The 12555-nt window shown below is 35.4% G+C and overlaps 1 protein-coding gene across 1 annotated transcript in view; it reads right to left on the bottom strand.

Moving 5' to 3' along the window:
- LOC150096198 (proto-oncogene tyrosine-protein kinase ROS-like) overlaps window positions 1-12555 on the bottom strand; it is a 481253-nt gene that overhangs the window by 106363 nt on the left and 362335 nt on the right. Inside the window, exons 31-33 of the mRNA XM_090409003.1 lie at window positions 7041-7203; window positions 6895-6959; window positions 2670-2799 (exon numbers count right to left, since the gene is read on the bottom strand). Of these exons, the coding sequence (XP_090265129.1) occupies window positions 2670-2799; window positions 6895-6959; window positions 7041-7203 (358 nt within the window). The remainder of the gene's footprint in view (window positions 1-2669; window positions 2800-6894; window positions 6960-7040; window positions 7204-12555) is intronic.

The raw sequence follows: 12555 nt of genomic DNA, 5'->3' as shown, positions 1-12555 counted from the left end.
AAAATCCTAATGAAATTTTTAGCTATGTGGTCAGTAGGAGGAGAAATGATTGTGGAAGAATGACATTCTTGGATAAAAATGGGAATAGAGTGACTGATGCAATAGGCATAGTGGAGTTGTGAACACTTTATTAGAATATTTCATCCTGAAGAATTAGGTTTTAATACTAGATGGATAGGACAGGTTCGGGGTTTAGAGGTGCAAGAAAAGAGTGTTTCAAATACTGAGTACTCTGGGTGTCAATAAAGCTGTGGGACTGGATGAAATTTTTCCATGGGTTTTGAGAGAATGTGCTCCATTAACCTGGCTTTTCAATGAAAGTCTTGCTATGGGAAAGGTACTCAAGGAATGGAAGGAATTTAAATAGTGTCATTGTATAAGGGCGGTAGCAGGCTGGAAGTGTCAAATTATAGACCAGTTTGTGTTTCATCAGTGGAGAAATTAGTGAAAGACCATATACAGTGTTCAGCAGACGAGGGTAATGTCATCTGTGAGAGTCAACATGAATTTGTTAATTGGTGTTCTTGCTTTAGTAATATGATTGCCTTTTATAATCAAGTGACGAAAACGATTCATGAGGGAAAGGCATATTCTGCCATTTTTTGGATTTTACAAAGCCATTTGACAGGGTACCACAAGATAGGCTGATATTTGAGTTGCAGCACATGGTTTAGATGTCAAGCTAGTGAACTGGATTTCGGATTGGCTATCTGATAAGCATCAGAGAGTTGTGTATTGTTGGACAATATCAAGGAGGCAGAAGATTACAAGTGGGATCCCGCAGGGCTCAATATTGGGACCTGTATTGTTTAACCTTTATATCAATGGATTCTTGAGTTATATTCAGTTGTTTGCAGATGATGTGAAGCTGGGAAGGGTTATTAGTAATAGTGCAGATGCAGCAGTCCTGCAAGAGGATTTGAATAAACTAGTCAGATGGGCAAATGAATGGGGGTTTCGGTTTAATGCAGCAAAGTATAAGGTCTTGAGGTTTGGGGCACATCGATGGGAGGCAGCCTACTCTGTTGGAAGAACTGTACTGGAAAAAGTAGGGAAACAAGAGATCTGGGGATGATGATTGATAGAAACCTGAAATTCAGAGAACATATTGCAAAGATGGTGAATGTAACCCAGAGGATGGCTGCAATACTGAGAAGGACGTTGACCTGCCGAGATAAAAGTGTTGTCATTCCATTGTATAAAGTTCAGACCATACTTGGACTATTGTTCTCAAATTTGGTCCCCAGGATTTGAAGGGGATAAATTAACTGTGGAAAGGGTTCAGAGGCAGATAATTTATGAGGATTAACTGAGGAAATGTGGGCTGCAGAATTTGGTAGATAGAAGAAGGAGAGGTGATATGATTGAGAATTTTAAACTGTTGGGAGATAGTTACAGGGTTGACACTGGGGAGTTCTTTTGCTTGGTGGAACAGTGGGAATGAGTGAGGACAAGGGGCCATCCCTGGAAGTTGCAAAAGGAAGCTGTGAGCAAGAGGGTGAGGAGTGGTTTCTTTCATAGAGGATGGCTGAACCGTGTAATGCCTTGCCTGATAGAGTGGTGAGAGCATGAACAGTCAATGAGTTCAAGGAGTGGTATGATAGACTTTGTGTTTGCTAGGAGGGACCTCCCACAATGAGTCTTTTGATTCCATGGAGGCCTGAATCATAATCATAATAATAATAATAATAAGTGCTTCTTAAGAATGGCTATAATTAAAAACTATCAACAGCATTTTACATCCAAAACCACCAAATGTCTCAGCACACATGCAAGAAAACACAAACCATAAAGGTGTAGTAAACTTTAACATACATTAAAAACATTACTGATAAAACAGTTTGTATAATGAAATGGTATGATCTCAAAGTTGCCTTCACATCTATGAAAAAATCTCCATGATGCTTAGTCACTCAAATAACATTAACCTTTTAAGAAATCTGGTGTTTATAAAATATTATATGATATCTATTAAGTAAGACAAAAAAGAGACCTTTGGTTTGCATGAAAGAACATATCACCATATCAAAGATGTAGAGAAAAAGCAAGCTCATAAATCAGGTCTGGTTTTTCATACTAGTAAAGAAAAACATCTGGTGATTTGGGAATTGACAAAAATTATGTATATTGAATTTAAAGAGCTATATTTGCAAGTTTAAAGACACCTGTGAAATAGAACAATATCCAACATATAATAAAAATCAATGTCTTATCTTAAATCAAGGACCTCAGAAACAGTGAAGCATGTGCATGACATCTCAACATGATATGTATTATCAGTTTAACAGCAATCTTATCAGCAGTGTATGTATTAAAAATCATTCTAGTGCTTTATGTTTTCAAATTAAAAGTGTATTTATTCCAGATGAAGTATGTCATAGTTCATACAAAACTAGCATAATAATTAAATACATTTTTTATTATTGTAATTACATCAGAATTATTACTACAGATACGTATTTAATTTAGAATATGGATTATCCACCTTATTTCTGTCTAATTGATAATTATCAGTTGACCGGTTCACAGATTAATTTTCAAAACATATTTTACCTTTAATTTTAAATCATGTTCATTCTATAAGAATGTAATAAATGTAATACAAAGATAATTAATGATGTTAACATTTTATAATGAAAATTTTTTTTAAATAAAAATTCCACACTCACTATCATTGGTCTATTATTCCTCAGGAAAGAAAGCAAATCTCCACCTTCCATTAATTCTAATATAATGAAGTTTGGATTATTATTTAGACAAATTCCCAGGAACTGCAGGATGTGATCATGTTTAAAGTTACTATAATAGAGATATATCTCTGTTAGTAATGCACATAAATTCACTCACATTGTTTTTCTGAGAAATTAATTTCATTTTCATACATTTATATTTTTTGTATGAATAATGGTAGATGATAGACAAATGAAATTCAACTGAGATATAGTTGCCATTTAAATTTTTTCAACATAAGGCAATTACAAATGAATTATACACCAAAAAAAGTAGTACACATGTCAAATTATAAAATAATGCTTTAATGTTAAGACAGAAATCATTGGTCAAAAATATATCACCAGGGGTCATATTCAGAATATGAATTTATTATTCTACTTCTTAACAAAGAATTGAACTAATGTAGTTTGGTAGATATTCTGATTCTTTTTTTCATACAACTAATGGTATGGCCCTATTGCCTCTTCTACTACTTCTGAAAATTTTACTGCTTCTCTCTCTCTTCATCAGGGTCAGTCTCTAAGCATTGTGGCTTAAAAACTTTGATTGCATGAAAAATATTTTCAAATTGTTTCTGTGAAATCTCTTTGGGCTTGTCAGTGATTAAATGTTCTTCATATTCTTCAGCAGCTTATTATTATTATTATTATTACCTGTGTTATTATTATCTTTGTGCTGTGCATCTAAATTTAGCAGATCGGAATCACTCAATTTCTCAGAATGAGATTTAATTAACTCACTCAATTTATCAGAATGAGATTTAATTAACTTAGATTCATTTGAAAAGCCTATAAAATCATTTGCATAATATGGAAGAATGTGCTTCCAGCTTGCATATTGCTAGCAGTAATTTCATGCGACTTTGTGACTTTATAATCAGGCTGAGATATCTCTGATTTGGCCAGAAAAGTCTTGGAAGGCATTTGTTTCCAAAAAAGGCCAGTTTCATCAACATGAAATATTTGTTGGTCAAAATAGTCCCCTTCTTCCACAATTTTCTTCAAAATCTCTGGATAATTTGCAGCCATCTCCTTATCTGCAAATTAATTATACATTACGTAGAATATTTCTTTTTTTGAAATGCTCAAACCAACCAGCACTAGCATGGAATTCTTCTTCTCCATCATTGATATCCCTTTCTTTCAAGGTTGCAAAGAGCCTTAATGCTTTTGATTTAATAAGGTCAGTGCTTAGCAGGGTCCGTTTTTGATTACAATATTCGATCTATGTAGAAAGAAATTTCTCTAATTCAATCTTTATAATACTTTGATTTTGAGTGCATGCATAATGAACTAGAAGCAGCCTTACCTTTCTCTTTGTATTCAACAGCTTTGCTTAAAATTGCTCTTATAATTGATTCACCCATTTTGGTGTTCTTGTAATATCTTTGCTCTGGACTCACCTTGTTCATTTTTTTCTTTATTATTTCAAGTTTTTCTTCCAATGAGATTACTGTTCAAATCATTTTCACACTTCCACTTTTTTGCTAACTAATTCTTTTACTCATGATGAAAGGTTGGGAAAATACTTTAAAAGAATCGCAGGTCTGGTTGGCCAAGTGGTTAGCGTATCCACTCTCCAGCCAAAAGGCTGCGGGTTCAAATCCCAACGTAGGTGTGGATGTTTGTAATTGTCTGTGAAAATACTGGTGTTGGTAGTGGATGGTAGATGGCGTTGGTGTAGTTGCAGTTAGTTGTAGTTGGTGGATTGAGTGATGGACAGATTTGTAAAGAGGGCATATGATAAATATTATATGCCCATATCATTATAATAATAATAATAAAGTAAGGAAAACAATTGCAAAGGAGGCATGAGATGTGATCTTCAAAATGCTATGTAATTAGCAGAGGACATAAATTATGGTGGTAAATTTGGAACATAGTGTACATGGAAATAGTGTAGTATGCCATTAAAAAATAATTTTGTAAAATGCTTTAAATTGGTAACTAAATTATTTCCTTCCGGTGAGTGATTTTTTTAAAAAAATCACTCACTAGGAGGAAAAATGTATGGATAGAAAATTTTTAAAATCTGAACATTTATTTTTAAGATGTATATAGGCGCACTAATCAAATTTGGATATTGAAAAAAAATGATGCACTAATCAGAGGCATATTCATCGAGGGATTGCTGTACTTGAAAAGGTAAACCAATTTACATATCTTGGACAGTCTCATTACTCATAGCCTCAACAACACAGAAACAGTAAAATACAGGCTTAACAAATAATGGTGTAATATGAATAAATTAAACAAAATATGAAAAAATAACAGCATTTCAAATAGTCTTAAACTTAAACTCGATAAAACCATTATTATACCTATAGCAACATATGGAGCCAAGACATGGAAATTCAACCAGAAAGAAATACAGAAAATCAGAGCATTAGAAATGAAATGCTTAAGAAAATAAATGACTCATTGGTCAGACCACAAATGGGCAAGTCAAACATGGATTTTTGGTATTATATCATCTCTAAAGATATCATAGATATAATCCTTAAACTGCAATTAAGATGTTCATATCATACCAAGAAATTATATACTTGGTTTTAATCCTTTACCCAAGGAAGCAAAACAATGTTTTGTGCATGAAATATATTGACGTCTGAGCTACTTGTATATTGTTGTTATTATTATTATTATTATTATTATTCAGGCCTCCATGGAGTCAAAAGACTCATCGTGGGAGGTCCTTCCTAAGAACAAAGTCTGTCAAGACTCAACGAGGGAAGGTCCCTCCTAAGAAACACAAAGTCTATCATACCACTCCTTAAACTCATTGACTATTCTCGCTCTCACCACTCCATCAGGCAATGTATTCCACGGTTCAACCACCCTCCATGCAAAGAAACCACTCCTCACCCTCTTGCTCACAGTTTCCTTTTGTAACTTCCAGGGATGGCCTCTTGTCATCACTCCTTCCCGCTGTTCAACCAAGCGAAAGAACTCCCCAGTGTCAAACCTGTAACCACCTCTCAAGAGTTTAAAAGTCTCAATCATATCACCTCTCCTTCTTCTATCCACCAAACTCTGCAGTCCACATTCCCTCAGCCGATCCTCATAACCAAAATTGTACAGTCCTGAAACCATCTTTGTCATCCGTCTTTGTATCCTTTCCACAGTTAATTTATCCCCTTCAAATCCTGGGGACCAAATCTGAGAACAACAGTCTAAGTGTGGTCTGATCAGAGACTTATACAACGGAATGATAACCCTTTTATCTCTACAGGTCAGTGTCCTTCTCATAATTGCAGCAATCTTCTGTGTTACCTTCACCACCTTTGCAATATGTCCCCTAAATTTCAGGTTTCTATCAATCATCAGAGGCTAATGACTTCACATCACTTGCCTTAGTATGTATCTCATAATGCAAAGCAACCCCCCCTCCCTTTTGGATGTGTACAATGCTATGCATAATGGGAAGGTCACTACCCAGACCAGTTTTGACCTTTATATCTCATCAATGGGAGACAGACCAGGGAGAGATATACCAAGATTGAAGTAATGCAGAAGTCATATATATATATATATATATATCTCATATACAAGTAGCCAAAAGGTGCTAGACTTTATTAATAAAAATCTCTGGATGAGAGAAATTTGCTGAAAGTTTTTTAACCTTGGTTCTATTATACATTAAAGATCCAACTGATTCAACTGGCAATACTGTCTGCTTGGACAGTCACAATAAAGTCCATATAATAATATATCAATCCAGTTAAGAACATCAAGCATCTATACATACACAGTGTTCTGACAAATATTTCTAAGACGCTGTGTATTTCACGTCATCTACTCAACAGTAGCGAATGGCAATCATCAAGACCGGTAAGCAGAATTTTGGGAATTCATGTTGATAGTATGGAAAAGATGACAGAATGTGGATAAGATTCAGTGATAAAATAATGCAAAAACAAACTGTATGGTGAACATTTGAAGTATTCTTCTAGAGAATACTTCAAATGTTCACCAGTACTTTGTATAAACTTTTTGGGTGTCTTACCAAACACTAATTACTATCGGTCATGAAAGAATGACTGATACTATCATTGAAAGAATGATGCAGTTTGCTCACTGCATCATTCTTTCATGACTGTCTTTATTCTAAAACAAACTGCAATTATTAGTAAGAAAGAAAAAAAAACTATAAAAGTCTTACCTCATTAATTTTGCCTCTTTCAAAAATTCAGCTTTTTCTTGTCCTGTTGCACCTTTTCTTAGGGTCTAAAACATACAAAAAATATGTTAGCAATGTTTCTTAAAAACAACAATACTACTTAAATATCTTATGATAAAATTAGATACCTTAATAGCTACTCGTGCTGGTGGGGTACCTTCTCCATATAAATCATGGGCAATTCCTTCAAAAACTTCCCCAAAAGCACCACTCCCTAGGAATTTAGTGAGGATGATCTGCTCTCGGTGAATGTGAGGAAGTGATGACAGTTCTTCATCAGTTGGGAGATCACTATTTGTGAAATAATGTTTACAATTTAAAATTTGGTAGTAAAAGTAATAAAAGTTAGCAATATATGATTGATATGAAGATATGCTAAACATTAGAACTATTACTCACATTTATTATATTGACTTAGTAGGCTGTGAGTCAATTGTATGTTTCTTTTTCTTCTTCATAGAATATGAAAAGAAATATGATATATTTTTGTAATGTTATGTGGTGGCAGAAAATTGATTCCTTATTGTGTCTTTTGCACAAGTCGTGTCTTCTGGGTGCATGGAGATCGATAGATGATGATGAAAATAATAGAAGTTTGGAAAGAGCAACATACTAGAAATCATTTGAAAATTTTGAATGATATAATCACGTAATCACAAGAAAGATATTTATTTAACCAAATATTTCACAAAAACTGACCACAGCATCCTTTGGTCCAAGACGCGCCTCTTACATAGATCCCGTTACAGGTTCGAACGTTTGTTCAAGGAAAGCGTGGAAGCCTTGCTCCATCATCCCAACCTGAATCGTAATGACTGCATATCTATATCAAAAATCTGGGAAAGCCTAATCAAGATTACTCATTAATTTTTTTTTTTTTTTTTTTTTTTTTTTTAATAACAAATTCAATCATGTTTCTACTTCAAAATATTTCGTTTCATACTTAGTGATATAACATCACGCGGCATGTTCTAATTTCAACGATCTATTGTTAGTATTCTAGCTTGTATATTTTTTAAACTGTTCTTGTAATACCACCGACGATGGTCTGCTATTTCCAGACCGAAATATTTGGTTAAATAAATATCTTTCTTGTGATTACGTGATTATATCATTCAGTCTTATGTCGCAAGTATCCTTAAAACAACAAATTTGAAAATTTTATTTGTGAGTATTGTTATTCTTAAAAAATGGTTAAACTGCAATGCAATTCTGATAACTTTTTATAGTTGACTCTCACTGCAGAGAGTTCATATGGACTACAGGACTAGTTTGTTGCAGTGAACCGTTTGCTATAGCAGTTATCTAATGCAGCATGTGATGAAGAATCAGAGTTCAAGAGTGCTGGTTCTAGTGATAGTAGAGAATTTGTGCATAATGTCTAATGGTTTCTAAATGAGGAGAGTGACCATACAGTCTTCATCTAGAAGGTAGCCAAATGTGGAATTTTCAGTTAAGGAGTACATGTGAAACTACAAAGCAGTTGATTATGACAAGTTCAGGAGACAGATTGAAGCAGTACCATACCATGATATCTAGAAAGAAAATATATTAGCAGTATGTGGGAGATGATCAAGAAGTATTTGAAAGAAGCTGCATTAGTACCTTTGATATTAGGAGGATCAATCAGGTTAGATGGCTGAGGGGCATCATTAAGTAGGAGTTGCACCCAGTAAGCTCACAAGCAACACAAAGAAGTGAAGACAAGAAGTGACCAAAGAAACTAGCAGTTTTTCTGACCAAGATGTTTAAGTCTCAGCTCTGATCAATTCCCAAGAAGATTGGGAAAAGGACAAAATAATTCTGTTGCATAAAGGAAGCTCCAAGAGATAGTAAATTAGAGACCAATCCATATCTCAGGAGTAGTAGTAGTTATGGTATTGGAAAAGTTAGTCAAAATCACGAATGGGTAGAAAGGAATACAACACTCTATAGGGGAACAGCATGATTTAGTAAACAGGCATTGCATTAGTTTACTCACTTAATACAAGAACAGCTGAGTTGAATAAAAGAAATGACTACACTATAATACTACTACTACTGGCCTCTGCAAAGGCATTTGGCAGAATATCACATGGAACTCTTCAACCAAAACTAGAGCATATCAGTATAGATATGAAGCTGGAGATATACAAGAAAAGAAGGTGACTCATGGATAGACATCATAGAGTAGTATAGGAAAGCTGAATTCAGAAGAAGGTAGGGGATTAGAGAGTGTCTCACTGGGCTTTGTACTTGGGCTGATGCTAATTAATTTGTACATAAATAAAATATATAATTAAAAAAGAATTATCCAATTGTTTGCTGATTAACTATTGCTCTTTCCAAAAATGGAAAGAGCAATAATTAATAAAGTTGATACAGAGATGCTGCAGGGTGATTTATAGAATCAGTATGACAAAGGATAATGGTTAACAGCTTAATGTTGTAAAGTGCAAGGTTATGTGCTTTCAGAAGAAAAGATTACAAGCTTGTAACAGATTGGTGGAAATGGACTGCAGGAAATTGAAGGATTGGGATTTGGGATGAATATAGACAAGTTGACCTTTAGAGAAAATATTGCAAAATTGGCCAAAATATCCCATCAAATTACTTAGTTATTATTTTTATTATTAATATCTACTTCTATGGCATCAAAAGACATTGCAGGAGGTCCATACTCTCTCTCTCATGCAAAAAGATCATTGAACCATGTCTTAAATCCATTCACAGTTTTTGCACTCCCCACACTCTCATGCAATGCATTTCATTCACCAATCATTCTCAATGCGAAGAGTTTGTTTTTCACTTCCCTGCTCACACCATCCTTATACACTTCCAAGGATGGCCTCTTGTTCTACCCATGTCTACCTCTACTCTATAAAAATGCCCACATTAATCTGGTAAGAGCCCCCCCCCCCCTCACCAACTTATATGTCTCAATCATATCCCCTCTACTTCTTCTATTTGCAAAGTTCTGTAATTTGTATTCCCTTAATCTCTCCTCATATCTGATATTCTGTAGACCTGACACTAACTTGGTAAGCTTTCTCTGGACTCTCTCCAGTATATCCCCTTGAAAACCAGACAACCAAATCTGCACACAGTAATACATATGTGGCTTGATCAAAGCATTATACAAGGGGAAATATAAACTCTTGACTTCTGCATGTCAAAGTCCTCCTAATTATTGCCATAATCCATTGTGATGTTCTTACAATTTTAGCAATGCAACCCTTAATCTTCAAGTGCCTAATCACCACTCCCAGATCTTTCATATCTTCCACATCCTTCAAAATTTCTCCATTAACTATATACTCTGCATCTCAACTTCGCTTACAAATTTCAAGAACTTGCACTTTCAACATTAACCTCTAAAACGACCACACAGATAACATAAATAAAAAATATAAGCTTCATATCCGTGCTATTTCAATTGTATCCAAATATTATATTAACTTTATGAACACTTTGTGTATTTGTGTCAATTTGTGTATATATGAACACTTGTGGGAAAGGCAGTGAGACAAATGATTTTGAGAGCATATGGTGTGAGGTATAGGTGGGCAAGACAGGATATTTAGTGCGGTGTTGCTACAGACTCAGGAGCACAGAGGATGGGGACCAGGAGATGTTTAGAGAGTTAAGTTTGGCAAGTGCAAGGAGAATGATTGTTATGGGAGATTTTAACTACAGTAGTATAAATTGGAGAGAGGAAGATGCATGTAGCAATAGGGGAATGGAATTTCTAGAATTCTTGAGGGACAAATGTCTTAGACAACATGTAACAGAGGGAACAAGAGGTTCAAGAGTTTTGGATTTGGTTATAGCATCAGAAGAGTTGATAATAACTGAGATGACATCTTTCCCACCAGTTGGAGAGAGTGACCATATGGTTTTGACTTGGAAAATGAATAGACATGCAGGAGTATCAAAGAGATGGGAACTTATATGGAATTATAAAGCAGGTGATTATAATAGTCTTAGACGTCAACTTCAGGAAGTTTCATGGAGGGAGGAATTGGAAGGCCGGGATATCATTAGTGCATGGAAAATTGTGAAAGAATATTTGTTAGCAACAATGGTAAGTTGTATACCACGAGTGAAGAAGAGGACACAATTTGGAGTAAAGTGGATGACAAACAATATTAAACAGGAATTGCATGCGAAAAAAAGGCTATGGAAGAGATATAAGGAGACAGGTGAAGAGAAGATGCATGAAGAATATAAGACACAGGCCATGACTAGTGTGATAAAGAAAGCAAAACTGGAATATGAAAGGAGATTGGCCCTAAGATCCAAAGAAAATCCTAGGGAATTTTTTAGCTATGTGGCCAGTAAGAGTAGAAATGACTGTGGAAGAATGATATTGTGGGATAAAAATGGGAATAGAGTGACTGATGCAGAGGAAATAGTGGAATTGTTCAATGAACACTTTATTGGAGTATTTCATCCTAGAGGAGTCAGTTTTAATGCTAGAGGGATAGGGCAGGTTCGAGGTTTAGAGGTACAGGAGGAGAGTGTGTTTCAGATACTGAGTACTCTGGATGTCAGTAAAGCTTTGAGACTGGATGGTATTTTACCACAGGTTTTGAAAGAATGTGCTAGGGAACTGACAGTGCCTTTTCAATTAAAGTCTGGCTGTAGGAAAGATGCCCAGGGAATGGAAGGAAGGTAAAATAGTGCCACTGCATAAGAGTGGTAACAGACTGGAAGTGTCTAATTATAGGCCAGTTTGTGTGTCATCAGTAGTTGTTAAGATCTTGGAGAAAGTAGTGAGGGACCGCATACAGCATTGGGCAGATGAGGGTAATGTTATCTGTGAGAGTCAACATGGATTTGTGAAAGGACGCTCTTGTTTTAGCAATATGCTAGCCTTTTATAATAAAGTTACAAGAACATTAGATGAGGGAAAGGCATATACTGCAATTTTCTTAGACTTAGCGAAGGCATTTGACAGAGTACCACATGATAAGCTGATATTTAAGTTTCAGCACATGAGTCTGGATGTCAGATTGGTCAACTGGATTCAGGATTGGCTGTCTGACAGGTATCAGAGAGTTGTGTATGGTGGAGTAGTTTCAAAGAGGCAGAGGGTTACAAGCAGGGTCCCACAGGACTCAGTACTAGGACCTATATTGTTTAACCTTTATATCAATGACATTGCCAGTGGATTGCAAGGGGATATTCAGTTGTTTGCAGATGATGCGAATCTGGAAAGGATTATTAGTAATAGTGAAGATGTAGTACCCCTGCAAGAGGATTTGAATAAGCTATATAGATGGGCAAATGAATGGGGGCAGTCAGTTTAATGCAGCAAAATGGAAGGTCTTGAGGTTTGGGACGCATTGATGGGACGCTGCATACTCTATGGGAGTAGTTAAACTGGAGGAAGTAGGGGAGACGAGAGATCTGGGGTTGATGATTGATAGAAACCTGAAATTTAGGGGACATATTGCAAAGGTAGTGAAGGTGACACAGAGGATTGCTGCAATTATGAGAAGGACACTGACCTGTAGAGATAAAAGGGTTATCATTCCATTGTATAAATCTCTGATCAGACCACACTTAGACTATTGTTCTCAGATTTGGTCCCCAGGATTTGAAGGGGATAAATTAACTGTGGAAAGGGTAAAAAGATGGATGACAAAGATGGTTTCAGGA

The sequence above is a fragment of the Typopeltis vanoorti genome, chromosome 19, assembly GCF_054136105.1.
Source record: "Typopeltis vanoorti isolate ZY-2024b chromosome 19, IOZ_Tvanoo_1.0, whole genome shotgun sequence".
NCBI classification, from domain to species: domain Eukaryota; kingdom Metazoa; phylum Arthropoda; class Arachnida; order Uropygi; family Thelyphonidae; genus Typopeltis; species Typopeltis vanoorti.
Note: the sequence above shows the minus strand (reverse complement) of the source record. Positions and strands in the feature narration are given on the sequence as shown.